General features: G+C 40.5%; 1 protein-coding gene across 1 annotated transcript in view; it reads right to left on the bottom strand.

Annotated features, from left to right (window-relative positions):
- The window catches only part of TRPC6 (transient receptor potential cation channel subfamily C member 6), a 47415-nt gene extending 28720 nt beyond the window's left edge, over positions 1-18695 (bottom strand). The window contains exons 1-3 of the mRNA XM_070425915.1: positions 17925-18695; positions 9287-9472; positions 6687-6851 (exon numbers count right to left, since the gene is read on the bottom strand). Of these exons, the coding sequence (XP_070282016.1) occupies positions 6687-6851; positions 9287-9472; positions 17925-18611 (1038 nt within the window). The 5' untranslated portion in view covers positions 18612-18695. The remainder of the gene's footprint in view (positions 1-6686; positions 6852-9286; positions 9473-17924) is intronic.
- Between the last annotated feature and the right edge of the window lie 2492 nt (positions 18696-21187).

Genomic DNA, 21187 nt, shown 5'->3' with positions numbered 1-21187 from the left:
GTGATGTTGGTATTTTGGTGATGTTGTAAATGGAGTAGAAGTCATGAGTACCAGGAAAAGAACCTCTGAGGAGAGGACGGCAGGGCAGTTCCCATAATGTGCTGGGACACTGTCCTGGAATGACGCTGGGGTAAAAGCCCCATATTTTAGGTTCAAGTTCCAGTTTCATTCCTTCATTAGCTAAGTGGCAATAAGTGAATTTCCTAAATTATGTGAAAATCAAATTCTTCCTATGAGATATGGAGACAATAAAAGCTCTCGTGCCTCTACAGTACAGGATTCATTTCCATCTGAGATGCACAAACTCTAGCTGGGGCAGAGGGTGGTACGTGGCCGGGATGTGTCTCAGGGGGCTCTATGCATCCCCTGACATGGGCAGCAAAACTCAGTATGTGTGTGCAGTTGTTTTCTTAGGAGAGAGCCCAGAGCTTTCAACAGCCTTTCAAATGAGTTTATTATTACAGAAAAATTCCCAAGTTAATACCAACAACACAGCCAGTATTTATTATGTGCCAAGTACTGTTTTAAGTGCTTTACTCTGTTAACTCATATAATCATTACAATTCAAAGAGGTAGGTGATACCAAAATACCTATTTTACTGATTAAAAAACAACTGAAGAAGTGAGATCCAGAAATCTACGTAAAGGTCTCACAACTCCTAAATGGTAGAGCTGGAATTTGAACTCAGGCATTCTTGTTTCAAAGTTAATTTGGTTTGCAAAGTAATTTCTTATTTTATCATTAAGATATATATATAAGTACATGTAAATTCTTAGAGAAAACAAAAAAGGTTCTTTTTAAGTCAATAATATGTATGGTGCCAGGTGGTACTAGACTTATTAGAGGGATCACTTTGTAAGTTATATAAATGTCTAACCACTATGCTATACACCTGAAACTAATATAATATGTAGTTAGGAAAAAAAAAGTTGAAAAATTTTAAAAAGACTTTAAATAGCTAAATGCTGTATGGAAGAAATGAAATCAATGTACTCTGTTTCTGTAAGTTTTTTTTTTTAATATATAGTTTTCAAAATCTTAAAAGTTAAGGCTAGAATAAATCATATAGTTCAGTTCCTTGTCTCTTGAATTTAGGCCAGACATTGTGGGAAAACGATATAGGGTTGAGCCTGGGACTGACCTGCTGGCAAAGTCACAAACAAGTCCCAGCTTAGAGGGCTCAGTCCTCTTAGCATAATTAGGCTTGACCTTATAACACTCCCCAGATCTTACCTGAGAAGCTAATGGGCTGAGGGAAGTGCAGGGAGTGTAAACATGGTCAAAACAAGTGAAACTCACAAGAACTGTAACTATGGTAACCACTGCATTGTTTACCTCAGACTATAAAAGGTCTGAGCTCGGGTGGAAGTCCTTCCGCCTGAATTGGACTTACCCGCCTGGTCCCCCAATATTTCCAAATTATCTCTTATCTTTTCTCCTTCATTTGTGTGCGGCTCCGCTTCCAGATACTGAACCCTGAACCACCCGGGACGTGGAGGGAAACATTACCGACAGACATCAGGATATTTGCATGAGAGTGTGTGCATATGTGTGTGTGTATGTCTGTGTCTATATCTTTCTATAGTTTTAAACCAATGGATCCATCTAGCTAGATATATTGTAGAGCCAATCTAAAGTCACTTTGTGAAAATCTGCTATGAAAATCATCTCTGAAAACCATACTTTCATAAAAATGCTCATTATTTGACTCAGAGTATTTTTTTATTTTTTTAAAATAGAACTCTCAAATAATCAAATGAGGGCAGGTTAAAACACATGGGAAACAAAGTGGATTTCATTTTCTGTTGAATAAAAATGTAGCAAAGTGGATTTCATTTTCTGTTGAATAAAAATGTAGCACAAGATTTAATAAGTTCCTCTTGGAAAAAAAGCTATTATAAATCTTAAACCAATTTTTAAAAATTTTCAATTTATTTCTCTGCTGTGGAAAACTGGGATGGGGCACTGACTGTTAGTAGTGAAATCCATGGCATATGTATTTATATTCTGCCTTGTTTCAGAAAGAATCAGAGGTAGCCTTCAAAATATAAAGATATCCCAAACACAAGAGAGCACAAATTAAAATATGAGGAGAAAGCAAAGTAAAAGGAGAAGGAGAAGAGAAAAGGATGGAGTGTAGAACAGAGTTGAGAATAAAGCTCTGTTAGAGTGGGCCACAGTCTGAATGAACTCTAGAACCTGAGTTTTGCTGTCCTGGACACACCCACCCAGTCAATGTTCACTTATTCAGGGCAGGGTGTCTGGTCTGTGCCTCACCCCTGACCTGGCTGGCATACCTTCATTGAGTTACTGGCCTTTATGTAACATTACACCTTTATTTTATTCAGAAGAGAGAGAGGAGAATCAAACCAGGTATTTTTGCTGCTTATTAAACGCTCTAGTTCAAAGAAAAAAAGAAAACAAATAAAAAAACTAAAAATTGGTTGGCAGGAAACTAAAATGGTGCGTTTGGATATTCATATCCTCCATTTCCTATTACAAATTGTAGCCGGCAGTTAGATAGGCATGAGCAGGGCAGGAAGGATGGGCCAGGTGCAGAGCGCTCCAGGGGCCTAGCCACAGGGCAAAACTACAAGCCCTGCAGGACCACTTCCTTAAGCACTGACCCCTGGAGATGACATCTAGGCCTCAGCTGTATTTCAGCTTCAGGGCAGAATAGCAGCAAAAGCAGGGGTAGTGACACCAAGGCAGACATCAGGACCAGCGGCACTGACTAATGAATCAGCGGAGACCATGCCCTGAGGAGACGCACCAGGAAAGCTGATGAATGCTCCATTGAGCTCTTCCCCTGGGACCTCAGATAAAAGCCCTCAGGACGGAGGACCCAGGGAGGCTCTCTCTATGCAGCATGCCTCTGCCTTTCCCCACCCTCTTCTTTCCCCAGGGTTCCTCTCTCTCTCTCTCTCTCTCTCTCTCATCTTGTTCTAACTTGTTTTCTGAGCCCATTTCTATCTAAATAAACCTTTTTGTTATAATTTGTCTTGGAGGTTGCTGGTTAATATCTGCTGCTGTTTTCCCACCGCCAACAAAATCACTGAGAGTTGTGTTTTTCTTTAAACTAAGGCAGATTTTGGTACCATTTCATGGACTTTAGGAGTTTAAGCGATTTTTCCATTTTAGTAAAATTTGTCTTTGTGACTCCTGAGATGTAAACAAATTTCTGGGGGGGGAAAAACCTGTAAAGTGAGGGACTCATCAATGCATGAGGTAAACAACTGATGTACCTGGAAAATTATTGAGTGGAAACACTGAAACAAATACCTGCTTCTAAATATTATAGATCATACTCTTTTCAAGTATTTATTGATGACCAAACACCTAACTACCAAATACCAATAGGAACAGAAAAGGTTGACACCAACTTAAAATAATTTTAAACCACAGCATGACCTATTTTTATTGTAATGAGCATAAAGCCATTGACATTTAGATTATAGTGGGAAAACAGAATGAGTAAGGACCAAAATAAAAAAAGTTTCTGGAAGGAGAAGAGAGCCAATCTAAAAAAAGAAAAACAACTTCAAACAGAAATGGGACTCTGTCAAGGTGCACAGGCCTACAGTACGCTCTGGCTGAACTTGCCTGGATGTATTGGAAAATAGTACTTTAAATAAAAGCATCATGTAGCTTAAGCAATCTTCCCCCATAAAAAATCAATTCTGCAACCTGCAAATAATGTTTATGCTCATTGCTAAATGGAAAAATTGTAAAATGGATTTTACCATCATGCTTCAAAGGCTAAAGAACAGTCAGTAAAAGAGGTTTTAATATGAGAAGAAAATACCTTGACAGTGTCCTTTTAATTTGATTATTTGCCTCAGTGTTCATAAACGAGGATGGAAAACAGATGCCAGACAGAAACATGGCCAGGGAAGAAGAAATAGTGAAGGAAATAAGGTTAATTAGGATTCAATCAAAATGTAGGTAATGTGTCACTCTAAGGACTGCCAAAGATATTCGCTGTCAAAACACCAAACTCTCTGGAACACATTACGCTTTTGAACTCACTGGATAGGGGGAAGGACAATTACTCAGCTTAGAAAAGTTATTATAATTCAACTGATCTCAGAATATATAATTCAGAAACTCCTCCCCTTTAAATTCATCTTCAATCTCTGAAATGTGACTAGAAGCAGAACAGAGACTGTATACATTGATATGACCTTTGTTCTACTAAGGACGATTTAGATGTTTTTTCGAAGTGCAATCTGTATTCCTATGAAAGAGGGAAGACAAAATTTTATAACTTTCTAGAAGAAAATCTGCTATAAATTCCTAATGCTAGTAAGTCTCATTCTTTTCAACCTTTATATTTTAGAGATAAATTTGGGGCCTTATGTATTGTAAGGACGATAGATTTTACACTCATAAAATATATCAGCAGTTCCTATCATCATCACCAGAGGTAATTATGAAGTTCACATCATATTTAAAAAGGAAAAGGCTTCACATCAGGTTTCTACCAAAAGCTGCTGAGAAAAGTCCCTTTTAGGCGAAAGCACCACACATGTGACTAAGTAATAAAACAATATGTTGGTAGTGGTGGTATTGGTGTGCACCCCCACAATTACAAATGTTTGAAAGTGAGTCATGCCGCTGTTTCAGACCAGCATGTGATTCAACTGACATTTCTGCAGAGCACATAAATAGATGGCCCCGCAGACATGTTGCCATGTAGCTGTAGAATTATTTCAGTCTGTCGGAGTTGTAACTTAAACAGTTCCAGAAATGCGGCCTCCAAAGCATGAAAAATATGATAGCTGGCAACGCAGGACAGACAAATGTCTGTGCCTGTTAACAGAATTCAAACATCTGAATATTTTTCAAGCTTGTTCTGTCACCAATGAAAGGCCAGATCCATCTGAACATATTTTCAGCAAAGCCTGGGCAAATAGATTTGGCTTAAAAAAAAAGAAGAAGAAGGTTATCCAGGCTGTCCCTAAAATAAATATTCTTCACTGCATCTACATTATATTAGTGTGTTTTTTAAATACGACAGTCCTTTATTTAAATGACTATTAAATAAAGGGTCATATTAGCTAAAATAAATAGGAAAAAAAATTCATGTCAAATTTGCCAGAGGAAAAATAAAGAGAGGAAACATGTTTATCTTTTATAATGTTACTAGAGGCCCGGTGCACAAAAATTTGTGCACTCGGGAGGGAAGGGGGTCCCCCAGCCCGGCCTGTGCCCTCTCGCAGTCTGGGACTCCTCGGGAGATAACGACCTGCTGGCTTAGGCCTGTTCCCAGGTGGCAGAGGGCAGGCCCAATCCCTAATTGCAGCCCCTGGACAGGCTCAGAGCAGGGCTGATTGGGGAGTTGGGGCACCGCCTCGTCATGCACAGAGCAGGGCGGATCGGGAGGGTGCGATGCCACCCTCAGTCACACTCAGGGTAGGGCCGATTGGGGGGTTGGGGCACCGCCCCCTGTCACACTCAAGGCAGGGTCGATAGGGAGGTTGCGGCGCCACCCTCTGTCACGCACAGAGCAGGGCCAATAGGGGAATTGGGGTACCTCCCCCTGTCACACACAGAGCAGGGCAGATCAGGGGGTTGGGGCGCTGCACCCTGTCACACTCAGGGCAAGGCCAATGGGGAGGTTATGGCTCTACCCTGTCACACACAGAGCAGGGCCCGTGGGGGGTTGGGGAGCGCCGCAGCCTGTCACACACAGAGCAGAGCCGATCAGGGGGTTGGGGAGCTCCCCCATGTCACACACAGAGCCGCAGGGTGATCAGGGGGCTTGGGCGCTGCCCCCTGTCACGCTGATCCCGGTGCCGAGAGGCATATTACCCTTTTACTATATATAATAGAGGCCTGGTGCATGGATAGGGGCTGGCTGGTTTTCCCTGAAGGGTGTCCTGGATCAGGGTGGGGGTCCCCACTGGGGTGCCTGGCCAGCCTTGGTGAGGGGCTGAGGGCTGTTTTCCGGCTGGCGAGTGACTGAAGCTCCCAACTGCTCCTTGTTTTCTTTTTTTTTTTTATTCTGGGCCAGCTTTAGCTCTGAGGCCTGGCTGCTGAAAACATCGATACAATGTTGCGGTCCAACTGGCTTTCAGTCCGGCTGGTTTCTGGGGTTTTGTTTAGCTTCTTATTTGCAACATAGTACATAGTTGCTTAGAGTTGCAGCTGAGAGGCTGGCAGCGGCAGGCGGGGAACGTTGGAGTCCGAAGTCAGTGGAGCAAGCAAGCCTCCCTGCTTGCTTCAGTGCATAGCTGCCGGCCGCCATCTTGGCTGACAGTTAATTTGCATAAGGATATGCTGATTAGCCAATGGGAAGGGTAGCGGTCGTACGCTAATTACCATGTTTCTCTTTTATTAGTGTGGAAGATGTGAAATACCTGCTCAATGTAGCCGCATTTAAAACTATAAAAAGATACGCATAGACAGGACGATATACTGCCATAGTAACTGAGCCTTTCTTTGGCACATTGACAGTGATGCTATTTCAGGTGAATGTTCCCTTCTTTGCATTTCTTTTTCTATTTCCTAGCTAATATATCTTATTTTTGTAACATCAAAAAACTGTAAGATTACTTAAGCCCAACTATGACCTTCCTAAAATGCTCATTTGGGAAGGGAATTTTCCGTGCACGACCGCCTCTGAGATGTTCAACTAGACATGCTCCTAGGAAACGACGAGGTCCGGCGTTCACAGACATACCTTGCTGCACGGAGCAAACCAATAAATGAGAGCCAGGAAGGGCAGTCCCACGGCAACAGCAAGGACCACGAGGAACTTGACCGCCATCGTCTGCTGCCTCAAGCCGGACAGGTTCTCATACCATATGGAGAGGAGCTGCTGCTGACAATTTGGATGGGCTACAAACTAGCAGGAAAGTGACAAAACATTTAACAGCTTGATTAAAGTTCAGCATAAACTATTTTCTTTTGTTCTAATATCTTGTTCTGTTCTTTCCCATGAAAAATGTTGTTAGAATTAAGGAACAAACATAAAGCATCTAGTTGACAGCAAGCAAGATGGCAGGATGTTCTAATATGTATTAGACAAATTAGGAGACTCCAATTTATCAAACATTCCCTTCATAACAAATGGGCTTTCTTTCAAAGCATAAAATTTTTTTTGAAATTTAATATTGTGAAAAGATCCATCAATGTTTTACACAAGGATGTTTATAATTATACTAGAGGACCGGTGCACGGATTCATGCACAGGTGGGGTTCCTCGGCCTGTCCTGCAGACATCAGGTTGAAACTAGCTCTCTGACATCCCCCAAAGGGTCCCAGATTATGAGAGGGTGGTTCTCGGGTGACACACGCTGGAATCAGGCTCCCTCCTCTCTGGTTCCAGGTGCGTCACCCAAGAACCGCAGTTGCCAAGTCACCACAGCTCAGCAGCTCCTGCATTGCACATCTGCCCCCTCATGGTCAGTGCATGTCATAGCTACCAGTCAGCGTGTCTGCTCCCTGGTGGTCATTGCGCATCATAGCTACCAGTCAGCCAGTCAGATAGTCGCTTAGGCTTTTATATATATATATATATATATACAGGTGGTTTTTTCAGCTAGAAGGAATAATGGAAAGACCCTGCTAGTCCAGATGTTTAAATATTTTTTTTAAGAAAAGTATACCTTCTTTCATATATTGGCCTAAAACACTAAACTTATTTTATATTAAATTCTCATTTACATAAACAGGTCAGTTTATGGACTGCCTATTCTATTTCTGTGTCATAAACTCTTTCAATTAAAAAAGCTTATTTTTTAGATTTTTTAATTCTCACATTAAATTTAGTAAATTAAATTTATTGGGGTAGCATTAGTTAATAACATTGTATAAGTTTCAGATGTAAATTCTCTAATACATCATGTGTATACTGCATTTGCCCTCCTTTATCCTCTTCATCCACTCCCCACCCCTTCCTTCTGGTAGCCACCATACTGTTATCTGTGTCTATGAATTTACTTCACATATTTATTTTTAAAAATGATCTCTGCATAGGACAGAGGTCAACATTATTAATATACAAAAAGCAACAACCTTAAATAAAAAATCTGTAAAGAATATTAAAATGTTAGATAAAGGACAGGTTATTTAGAGGAACTATGATTGATTCCTAAGGATGGTTAGCCTCAAAGATAAAACAAAATATGATGTTTATCTTCTCAGAATGGTAATGTTTAACCATTTGAGTCCCAAGCAGCGCAATCGCGCTGCTGAGATTTTATGTCGAGAAAACATACGATTCGTTTGAGTCCCAGGGGGTACTGAAAAAACACTGTCGAAGAATCCCAAACAGCGCAACCGCGCTTTCTCTAAATGAGTACGAAAAGACCAAAACAGCGTGATAGCGCTTGTTTTATTTTATGTCGAGAACTCAAACGGTTAATAATAACCAATATGAGAGGAAGAAATAAGCCCTGTCATATGCTGTTGGCCCGTGTCAACGGTGCATATTTTCTGAAGGGAAACTTAACAAATGTTTTGCAATTAAAAAATAAAAATTTGCCATAATTACACACCTGGGAATTTTGTTCATGAATAAGACTCATGCATGTAAGCAAGCTACATAAACAAGTATGTTTTCTGTGGCATCCTGTAAGAACAATAACCAGCCTAAAGAAAATAATAAACACCCTTAAATAATAAACTGATTACATGAAGAGAATGATATAACAATGCAACCTTTGAAATGGTGAAGTGGATGTTTACTTACTGATATGTGGAGATGTCTAAGATATAGATTTGTGGAGAGAAATTAAATGTTGATTCACTACTTTCTATATGAATTGGGAAGCTAGAAAGAGGATACATCTATGCTATTTGAAAACTTACCATAAGCATGTATTACACTTATTGTGCAACTTAGCTTTAAAAACTTTTTTTAAAAGATATGACACATAACCTAAGAAAGCAGTCAAGAATTTTGGGGGGCGGGGGTAAACCACATAAAAACAGGGAGTGAACATATTCCACAAATAAAGATACAGTTGGAGGAAGGGGAATATAACAACAAACGAGAACTGGAGTTGGGTTAAAAAACGATGCCTTGTGATCTGGGCACACGAAAGTCGTGGTTATGTCACTAGTGAAGTACAGGAAAGTGGAATCACCCATAAGGAAGCCTATATTTTTAAAGACTGTCGTTCAGGGTAGGTTAGGTATCTCATAAACAGGCTCTCAGGATTCATTAGAGAATCTGCCAAAACCCAGCTCAATTGAACGATGCCAACCAACCCTTCGTCCTTGTTTAGCACCAATACAAACGGAAATAATGTAAATAGGCTTCATGCCTGACCTTACTTTTTTTACTTCATATTTAATGGCAAGTTTCAAACGGCTGAGATTTGGACGACTGTGGTCTCTGCCGCTGTGGTGTACTTCAACATCCCCGTTCAGAATGGCCTCTACTTCTTCAGTGTTTCTGCACAGATCAAGGAGTCCAACAACAAAATCTTTGCACTGCATCGACAGTTTTTTGTAGTCATTCTAGGAAAGACAAAACAAACAACAGCAGAAAACAATAATGTTGATGTAGCACCTTTTGCTATGATATACAGTGGAATCTATCAGTCACTTGGTTTGTGGAGAAAACAAAGAGAAAACTGTTTTCAGTTTGCTGTTCTTTTAACACTGCTTCGTTGCTGTTCTGCTGAGTGATCTCTGAAATATCTTAGCACCATAAAGATTGTCTTCAGATCCTAAAAACGGAAATGTGTCTAAAGCATAATCAAAGTTATCAAAAACACCGGCTGATTCAGGAGAAATAAAAAATAAGCAACTTTTCCCACTACTTTGCATACATCATATCTCTTATGTTCATAACTTCATCAGCGAGGCACATAACAGACACTTGATAGGTCTTTGGAAGACTTTGTAAACTGTGTTGTTTCACTTGAGGAACAGGACTTTGGAGCGATTCCAGAGAAAAGCAAACACATGTCACTTACATATTTAATAAATAGTTATTGAGGAACTTTATGTGCCAAACACAGGGTCAGAAGGCAAGTCTAACATAAAGTCTACAAATTGGGGAAAAGAAAGTTTAATGAGAATGCTTTCATTGTCATTTATCACTGATGCCCTAGTATTATGCTGGCAAGATTTAGAGAATGCAGATCTTATTTAAACACCAAAATGCCTGTCAAACATATACAGCATGAATTCACATGTTCATTTGGGTCTTTTCTAATATTTCCTTCCTCTCTCTTCTATTACATTGAAATAAGACCATTTATAGCCCAACGTTAATCAAGAAACCTACTAGCTAGAGCTTGTTGCACTGTGAGAGGATTATATTATCGCATTTAATCTCCACAGTCTTTTCCTCTGTTATGTTAAATAATGTGTCCAACTACCCTGCAGCCACTAAATGTCAAAATCAGGCTTACAACCTAATGCTGTTTGGCCCCCTATTCTTTGCCTTTAGGAATTATGTTACTTTATGTCTTCTTTGTATATTGCTTTCTACTTTCATCTTGAAGAACTGGGAGACAGACAGGGCAAACACTACTCCCATTTTGCACATGAAAAAACTAAGGTCCCTTGAGTTTACACAGTTTCCGTGGCAGTGTCCCCCTTAAAGCCAGCTCTGCAGATTCAAAGGTAGCTGTCTCCCCCATCCTGAAGCCACTAATATGCTTTGGAATGAAAGGATCCCTTGGAAAGATCAAGAAAGAAATATGTTGGAAAATGTGATTGCCTCTGGGCATCAGTCAATAAGTGATATTTTGGGGAAGCCTATAGGAAAAGAGCCGATACCGGGAATGTGGGAAACACCTACTAGGGCTCCTCTCTGCAAACCATGCCAAGTGACCTTTCAGTTTAGTAACTTATAAACAGGCTACACATCGCTAACTGCAGGTGCAGACAGTTTATATAAAAGCAAATGGATAAAACAAATGATCTCTTAGCTGAGAATGGTTTCAACCAGTTCTAACAAGGTATCTGGTCAGATAGTATAAACAGAGGTACAAGGAAACAGCTTTACCCTTTCCATGGAATAGTCAGTTAGGGTCGTGGGGCCAGACACTGAAATGTGGACATGCAGATGTACATATTCATTCACTAGACTCTAATTAGAAACTTAGACTTTCAGAGATAAATATTCCTTTAATCATATCCCAGGTCTTCTGCTTTTTAGCCACATGATCTTAAAACCACTCTATGAGGCAGGCGCTCTCATTGATTTCATTTTACTGATGAGAAAACTGAGGTTTAGTGAAATTAAGTAAGTGTTAAAGAGATCACACATGCAAAGTTCATCACGTGGTGATGAGCATGTAGCAAAGCATCCCATAAAATAAAATTATTTTATTTTATATCATCAAAGGAAAGATCCGAAAACAGACCATTTCCTGACATTTGTTAAGAGCCCATGGAGCTCTGACAAAATCTAATGCACCTAATCTTTCCTCTATGCAGAGCTCAGTGTGGGTGTAGCCATCGTCATTCAAAGGCAAAGGTGTAGTCGTCAAAGTCGGGCTTCTGTAAAACCCTAAGAAGGCTCATGGTGAAATTAGACATTTAAAAAGAGAGTTCGAGCCCTAGCTGGTTTGACTCAGTGGATAGAGCATTGGCCGGAGGACTGAAGGATCCTGGGTTCAATTCTGGTCAGGGGCATGTACCTCAGTTGCAGGCTCGATCCCCAGTAGGGGGTGTGCAGGAGGAAGCTGATTGATGTTTCTCTCTCTCGTCAAAGTTTCTAACTCTCTACCCCTCTCCCATCCTCTCTGTAAAATCAATAGAATAAAATAAATAAAAATAAAAAGAGAGTATGACCCATCGCCTGTGGGTGACGCTTTTGAGAGAATCCACATGGACAAAAAGTAAAGCGCAGGAGCTTTGCGCTGTTTCACACCTTGTTTCCAAGTTGCTGCTGATTCTCAACACATATTCTCAAGGGGGGGAACAAAACTCCATTTTTAAAAAATAAAAAATAAGACTCTGCTTTTAGAAATCTATGCTCTTTCTTTCACCTTGGGGATCCATTTACAAATGTTTTCATATTTTAAGGTCTCGCAAATTGACGTGAAAGCTCACTCAGAAGGAAATGCTGGCAGCAGTTCATTAGCAGATGCAGCGGGGAATTTGGTTCCTTGAAAAGAAAAGGGAAGCTGGCTGGTTGATTTAATTCTGGGTCAGGTCTTTGGGTCACATACCCGCACCGCACACTATGAATCAGAAGTGGGTGCTCGCCTGTTAACCTTTCAGTTGAAAAAAGATGACTGATAATGGGCTAACAGAGCTGAGTTTAAGAGATTATAAGACATAAAAATATCCCTGGTAAAATTATCTTTTCAAAGGGTCATCTTAGTTGCATATTTCACAGTAGAAGAGATGTTAAGGTCTGTAATTTTAATGTCTGGCTCTTCTTTTTGTATAAAGATCGAAGTTTGTTGATAGACATTAACAGGGAAAGAGCATGCCTTAATTCTCACTGATGAACTGTCCGGGCTTTGAAGAAGGGCAGACCTGGGTTTGAAACTAATAGCAACCACTTTGAAACTAGCTGCATGGTTCTGGGCAAATGACTTAATCCCTTAAAGCCTCAAAATTCTCAAGGGTAAAAGGAGGATAATACGAGTACCCACTTTCACGGTTGCTAGGAAGATTATACCAAATATGAATGCCAACTTCCTGGTAATTATTAGGATTACTAGAGGCCCGGTGCACAAATTCGTGCACCAGTGGAGTCCCTCAGCCTGGCCTGCAGTATCACGCCGAAACCAGCTCTCCCACATCCCCCGAAGGGTCCTAAACTGCGAGAGAGCACAGGCTAGGCCAAGGGAGCCCACCAGTGCACTATCAGGGCTGGGGCCAGCTGAGGAGGGACCACAGGAAGGCTCCAAGGCGTGTCTGGCCCATCTCGTTCAGTCCTGATCGGCCGGACCCCAGCAGCAAACTAACCTACCAGTCAACTGTCTGCCCCCTGGTGGTCAGTGCACATCATAGCGAGCAGTTGAGCAGCCTTAGCATATCATTAGCATATTACATTTTGATTGGTTGAACGGCCGACTGGTCAACCGGACACTTAGTATATTAGGCTTTTATTATATAGGATGTATCTTCCTCTCTCAAGTAGGTTCAAACATCCTTCACAGCAATGACTATTATAGATCTTACTCATGTTTGAGTCCCCACATCCTAGTGCAGCTTGTGGCACACAGGAGGTAATCCAAAATTTTGTTGAGTGATGTAAAGAAAGGAACATGGCTGGGTACAAAACATACCTGGGTTTTTATTCTTGCTCTACTGCTTAATAGCTATGTAATCTTAGAAACGTTACTTTATTTTCTGGCCCTCTGTGAATTTCCCCTAATTATGGAGAATGCAATGGCTGCTATATCATAAAGTCATAGTGTAAATCACTTAGAATAACTCATAAAGCTCAAAAAAGGTATTTTGCCTCCTTTCTCTTTGGCCTGGATCCCAGCCCTGTGCTTCTGATGCTGTGATTCCACATTGTAGGCTACTGAGTACTTTAGTGACACCCTTTGTCACCCTGCTAAGGTCTGATAACAGTTACACTGCCTTTCTGCTAACAAAAACTACTTTTCAGCCCAGTCAGTTTCTTAGAGAATATTTCTCTTTCAAACAATGCCAGACATTTTGAACATCTGCACACCAGAACATAGCAACGGTTTAAAAACAGACGAAGCAGGAGTTTCTCTACCTTCCCAGTTCTCAAAGTCAACAGCAGAGGCAGCTGGAGGGCCGTGCATGAGTGGGCACAGATCTCTGGGGGGACATGAAGGATCTGCAAAAGCTCCAGAAAGCTACTTATCCAGAATGACAGGGAAGGTGACAATCCCTGGAGCATAAAGAGGTGATAACATTGTCTGTTACCACAAATGACCTAAGCCCTGGTCAGCAAACTGCGGCTCACAAGCCACATGCGGCTCTTTGGCCCCTTGAGTGTGGCTCTTCCACAAAATACCAACTTCTGGGCATGGGCCATGAAGTTTCAATCGCACTATACATGCACGCCCGCACGTGGTATTTTGTGGAAGAGTCACACTCAAGGGGCCAAAGAGCCACATGTGGCTCGAGAGCCGCAATTTGCTGACCACTGACCTAACGTATCAATAAGTTCATAAAGGGTTTGAAGACATAAGTCATAGGTACATATTGAGATGCTAAAAGAAAATTAGAAATTTAGGAGAATGAACTTGCTGACAAAACCATCCCTGGTATTGATTTCCTTGTCTGTGAGATTATTCTACCTTATCTGAGCTTAGTCTTGAGTCAAGGAGAGAAGCCAGGAGTCATGCTCTCTTTGTTATCAAAAAGGTAAGTTGTGGGTATTTCTTTTTATTATTATAATTATTATTGATTTTGTATTTGCTGCAAAATTTAGACTTAGCCCAAGTTTAAGGTGGCTGAGATCTCATGTGCCCAAAGCAAAAATTTATTGTTAGAAATTTAATATGAAAGTTGAATTTGAATGGGTAAAAAACTTTTGAATTTCATTTCTCTCCATTCTCTTTAAAGACATGTAGTCCCTCAGGCCTATTAATTTTCTTCTTATTCCTGTGGTTTCATCTAATTGTTAGATTTCTGTAGTTGCACCTCTGCATGGAGCCAGCTACAGACCTGGTGACAAGGGTAATAAATGCAATTTGTTCAGTTTAAGAGATTCAAAGTGCAAGATTAAAATTGCCCATGAAACTCAATAGCAACTCCTCTGGCCTCTTTTATTAATGGACTATAGCAAGCATGTCAAACTCCTGGCCCGTGGGTCACATGCAGACCACAATGAATATTTTTGTGGCCCAGCCAATATAACAGTATGTAAGAAACGTTTTAATAAAAATTTCGTAACTTTTTACAATGCCCTGTTATACATAACTAGAGGCCCGGTGCACAAAAATTTGTGCACTCGGGGGGGGGGGGGGGGGAAGAGTGGGGTCCCTCAGCACGGCCTGTGCCCTCTCGCAGTCTGGGACCCCTCAGGAGATAATGACCTGCTAGCTTAGGCCTGCTCCTGTGGGTTGGGGCGCTGCCCTCTATCACCCACAGAGCAGGGCCGATCAGGGGGTTGGGACGCCGTACCCTGTCACACACAGAGTCGCAGGGCGATCAGGGGGTTTGGGCGCTGCCCCCTGTCACACTGATCCGGTGCGAGGAGGCCTCGAGGCTCTGCTGATCCCGGTGCTGGGAGGCATATTACCCTTTTACTATATAGGATAGGGGCCTAGGGGCCCGCTGGTTTGCCCTGAAGGGTGACCTGTATCAGGGTGGGGGTCCCCACTGGGGTGCCTGGCCAGCCTGGATGAGGGGATGATGGCTGTTTGCAGCTGGTCACACACCCTTCAGGGTGGGGGTCCCCACTGGGGTGCCTGGCCAGTCTGGGTGAGGGGCTGAGGGCTGCTTTCAGGCTGGCGATTGTTGACTGAAGCTCCCAACCCCTCCTTTTTTTTCTCTTTTTTTATTTTATTCTGGGCCAGCTTTAACTCTGGCTCTAGCTTTGAGGCTTCCGCTGGTTTGTTTGCTTTCTATAATTGAAACAATGTATAACTCCAGCTCTGAGATCCCGGGGTTTTGTTACAAAGTTTCAAACTGCCGGCTCAGAGGCTGGCAGCGCAGGCGGGGAACGCTGAAGTCTTCCTTCACTGCAGCAAGCAAGCCTCATGTTCGCTTCCAGCTGCCTGGCTGCCGGCCGCCATCTTGGCTGACAGTTAATTTGCATATACTCACTGATTAGCCAATGGGAAGGGTAGCGGTCGTACGCTAATTACCATGTTTCTCTTTTATTAGTGTAGATTATTAATAACGAACTACAACGTTCACTAATGACTGATTACTATAATCGTGTTGCATTCATTTCCCTTACACGCCTCACACGCAGGCACATCATTTCTCTCCACTAATACTAGCAGCGAATATTTTAGCAGCTGATTGGCACGTCATTAGTCTTGGACTGACTTGTTTGGTGTGTGCAACAGGAAATATTTTGCTTTCAGAGAACAAGGAAAATAGATTTATTTGCATTATGCTTTTTAATTTGTGCAGTTATTCAGTGTCTGGTAAGTTAATGTTCAAGACAAAAATATTAATTTTTATTAAAATGTTCTATTATTTTAAGTTAATGATTACTCATTTATTTCAGCCCTTTGTATTCAGCATGTCTCTATCGAAATAAACCTATATTTCTGTGAAAATTGAAGCTTTTGTTTTTTTGCGGCCCACATAAACTTAAACCTTGTTTATTTGGCCCATGTTAGCCTTTGAGTTTGACATGCTTGGACTTCAGGCTACTATGGAGGGGAGAGTCTGGGAGAAGCTTAGGAAGTTATACATTAGAGCTTACAAAAATCTTTGTGAAAGATCATATACTCTGACTCACAAAAAAGATTAGTTGCCTTCAAACTGCGAAGACTTTCCAGGGACCATAGAACATTGATAGCTTTAAGAGAATCAATTTCCAGATCCTCAATTTTCCTCAAGCTGATTTCCTTAAAATATATATATTTTGCCCTTTTACAAAAGAATTCTCCACTCTTACCCACCCATGTGGCCAGCAATAAGGAATCCCCCTTTAATGATTAATCCAGGTCCCATCGACCCTGAGGGGTCCTTGAATTTCCCTGACCTAATACACATCTCTGTTGAACTTAATGCTTAGTGATAGAAACACAATGTGCTGGTTCATGTTAGGGTGTTCCGAATTTAGAAGCATGATGCTGTGTGGTGACAGGAACAATGATAACTTTTGTTTAATATGTTTGTCCCTTCATTCTCCAACAACTGTCAAAAAACACACTGAATGAGTGTCTAATGAGACGATGGCAGAGAAGGCTTCAGTAGGGAATACTGAATATAAAAATAAATTGTTCATGTACTTAAATGTGTGTGTGATTCTCCTAAACTAGTATTGACACTCATCTTTAGGAGTGTATCATTAGCTAGAATAAAAGGCATCTCAAATGGCCAAGGTAGACAACAATTAGTGAAGATGATTCTTTTTAACGTGACTTGGAATGTATTCCAGAGCCCAGAAGTTTCCTAGGACAGAGGCTAACACGTGTGGATAAAACTTCTATGTGATTTCTTTCCGATCCATTAAGTGTAATTTAGAAAGGCAGTTATTGAATCATATCAAGAAATATTTATTCTACCTATAGTCAATGCTTTTTAAATTTTATTTTATAAAATCTTTAATAATTTATATGTCTTATTAACAAAAACTAAAGTAACATGCTAGCTGCCTCACCACGATATTCTTAGCAAGATATACCTTTTAATTTCATTAAATATATAACAAAAGTGTGAACACAATTAATCCCACTAAAAATTCATTTCCAATAAGAGTTGTGCCATATATTCAAAATTCACTTTTCAAATTTTGTATATATTTGTTATATTAAACAATGATGTTTAATGTATGCAGTTTTGTTCAAATGCACAAATAATAGATGTGAAATTAATTCTTTCCAGAATATTTTTAATACGAGCCTATGTCTCTCAAGTCAAACTGTGACCTCCTGCAGCTTGTTCATCTTTCCGACCTCAGCAGCACTGATCACCATGCTCTGAAGACAGAAACAGTGTTTTATAGGAGAAGGAACCTAGGTTTCAGAGTACAGCACAGCTGGATTCTGATCCAGCTGTCATTTACCAGTTGTGGATCTTGGGCCTTACTTATTAACCTTTCTATACCTCCATTTATCCATTTAAAAAGGAAGCAATGCTTCTCAAGGTTGTGGTAAAGATTAGATATAATAACTGTAAAACGTCCACTGTATATCAGAATACCTCTAAATGCTTGCCATGACAACTTTTATTACGTATAATTATAACAAAGAGCTTGTTGAAAAAAAAAAAGTAAAATGCCTACTGCCCACAGTAACTTTCACAGTGCTGAGCACACAGTGGGAGCTTGTAAATATACCGTGACTGTGACCTGTGGAGAGTGAAGTCCTTATTGTTAAAGACCCACCTTGAACTCTTTCTCGATGTTGGCCAGCACTGCCAGCTCATTGCTAAGCTCTAATGCTGTCATGACCGGATCTTCGCTAGACAAAGACAGGTAAGCTGGGCTTGCCAGGCCTTTGTAGGCGTTAATCCTAGATCTGGAGTGGCTAAAGGAGTCATGTTTCTGTTTCTGGTTGCATTCGCTGCACTTGCAGAAGTAATCGTGAGGCCGTTCGATCCGAGCACCCTTCCGCAGGAGGGTGTGCACGATTTCATATTCCTGGCAGTGGGCGGCCAGAATGACGGGAGTCACGTCATGGGAGAAGCGGGTCCCATCCTCATCGTAGGCATAAAAGTCATCTTGCTGGAGCTCAGACTGGCTGGGGCTGGTTGCTAACCTCTTTCCTTCAGCAAAAGCTGGATGGCTGAGAATGGCTTCCACAATCCGAACATAACCTTTGCTGATAGCTAGGAGCAAGGCATCCCCGACACGAGAGAGGTTTTCTTTCTTGAGGAGAAGTTCTGTAATTTCCAGGTGCTCGTTGGCCACTGCCAACTGCAGGGCGTTCTGGCCCATGTAATCCACACAGTTCACATTGAGTGAGAGGCATTCTTCCAACATCTTTCTCACCACTGGGATGTTGCCATACTCAGCTGCATCTAAAAAGCGTTCCTCCTCCACAGATAGGCTTGTTGAGCGATCACTAAACATGTATGCTGGTCCTCGGTTAGCTAACCTTCTCCCCTTCTCACGGAGAATTGTCTGCCTTCGGTGGGCCAGTCTGTTGTCGGTGCCTCGGCTGTAATAAAGTAGAAAAAAATGTGAACAAATCATATTAAGAGCAATTTAGTGTGCCAAATGACTTGCCATCTAATGCAATCCTCAAGTATATTAGATGTTGTCTCATTGTCTCTGGACCAACTATAATATAAAATCAAGATGCATTTGCCAGGGCTGACCAGCAGACCCCTCGCGACGGATGAACGATTACTCTGACACAGGTTTTTGTGCTTCCCCATGTGCATTTATTTGTTCATGGATTCCAAGAACTTCTCCTTTAAGAAAGTCAAGCACTTTGAATATTTTAACATTCCAGTTTGGGGTGAAGACTGGCGATTCCCATATTCTCTCTGTGCCATTCACATAGATATTAATACACGTTTTTCAATCACAGATGGTATAGGCATAAAAAGACATACAGGCAGTCACCATTATGATATAGAGTATGAAAATATTTTTAAAAAGTGGAAAAATAGCAAATCTATTCAAATCAACATATACCTATTGAGTCCCTCCTATGCTAGGGCCAGACATTGTATAAGGCCCAGAAAAACTAATGTGGAAAAAAAAGGGAAACATTTCTGCCCTTATAACTCTTGTATTCTAACGGGAAATGGGCAATTAGCACAATACCTTGTTATCAGCTGTTTAATTTTCATGATAAACCTAAATAGCAGGGTCATCTAACCAGGCTTATAGGAGAAAGTGAGTTGCAAAAATTAGGAGGATGAGTAGGAGTCAGGTGATAGTGTGTTTGGGAAGGTGAGACAGGGGTCGGGGCCAGATTCAGGTGAAGAGTTTTCTCCAGGAGAGGGACCAAGTACATGCTATGGCATGGATTTCATTGACAGGGACCATTCATGCTTGGACTCTACCAGGTATTGTTATCACATTATTGGAAATTTGAGACAATTGTGATCAAGGAGGGAAGGAATTCTATGATGGAGACAGTTTTCAAAGAAGTGGTCAGGCTTCAATGTGGATCTTCAGTCTGTGATTCCTCTTCTGATCAAAATTCTACAGTGGGGATGTTTTTTTCTTATTGAGTCATAATTTTATGTCTTAAGGCCTTTTTTTTGCTAGGAGAGTACAAGCCTTATCATTATCACTAGATAACTATTTATAGGTAATTGTTAGATAACTACAGTGGGGCCTTGACTTACGAGTGTCCCGACTAACGAGTTTTTTAAGATACTCTCGGCTGATTTTTTGCATTGAGTTGATAGAGTGATTTGAGTTAACGAGCTCCTTAATGAGTTCGGTCTAGGAACGAATTAAACTCGTAAGTCAAGGCCCCACTGTATTTCCATTACGACAATGGCAATGCTAGTCATAGCTATACAAGTAACCATGGTGTCTTTGCAGGTATAGCTTCCCTATTCTTAAAGCCCACGAGTTAAAAGTGCTCTTTCTGTACTCATATGTTTAACATTCTAGGTCCTTATGACTAATTCAACAAAAGTCTGTTCTTCAATGTAAATCTTTCTTTAATGCATTCAACATACTGTATATATATTTTTTTATTTTTAGTTTTAGCTTTTTGAGGAATCTCTTCTGTAGCCTTCTGATCTTCCAGTCTGAACTGGTTGATGTAAATATTTAATGAATCATGTTGTCTTTGAATCTTGTATCACCCCAAAGATTCTCGTTGGGTTCGGAAAGTCTTTCTCTGTTAGATTCTAGTTTTTATAGTTGCTATTGAGAAATATGATTCTGGATATTCTCTTTGTGTCCACCTGAAATTACATGATCTTTATTGGAGGGAATCTCTTTTTCTCCATAGTTCTGGGCATTCAGTAAATCTTTTAATGGAAAAATGTGTTCTTTCTGAGAAACATTTTCTATTTATTTTCTGATAATTTTGTTTCCTCCTTTGAGTATTGTTTCTGGAACTTCTTTTTGGATGTTGGAAGTCTGGATTTACTTTTTAACTTTCTTATCTTTTCTTTCCTATTTTCCAATTGTTTATTGTTTTTGCATTATGCTCTGGGATACTTATTTGATTGTATGCTATACATTTTTTTTTGAAAAATATTTTTGCTCTTAAGATTTTAATTTTCAAAAGCATCTTTTTGTTCTTCAAATGTTTCTTTTTATAACACCTTTTCTGCCTTCAAGAACACACTATCTTGCCCTATCTAATTTTAGAGATATTGTGATAAAGACTACACAGATCAGAACACTTCAGAGAATTTACTCCTAAGTTGCTCTTTACTGTTTGTTCTTTATATTTTGCATTAGAGTTTTTCCTCAAATAGCTAGTGATTTTTAAATATTCTTTTCCATTTAAAAAATAATGATTAATTCTAATGTTTTTACAAAGAGAGTAAATTTTCCCTCAGAATTAGCCAGACTCTAATGTTGATTTTAGTAGAAGGTAGTCCTTGGAGGTGAGATTCTAGAACAGCAGCATTATTTCTGAGTCAACAGATGGATGTGGTCACCAAAGAACAACCATCCATCATCTTCCTTCTGAAATTCTGAGCTCTCTTCCTTTCTCTCTGACA

The sequence above is a fragment of the Myotis yumanensis genome, unplaced genomic scaffold (genome assembly GCF_028538775.1).
Source record: "Myotis yumanensis isolate MYYU_CA2020_CCGP unplaced genomic scaffold, mMyoYum1.0.hap1 SCAF_10, whole genome shotgun sequence".
In the NCBI taxonomy this organism is placed as follows: Eukaryota; Metazoa; Chordata; class Mammalia; order Chiroptera; family Vespertilionidae; genus Myotis; species Myotis yumanensis.
This window is presented reverse-complemented; position numbering and strand designations above follow the sequence as displayed.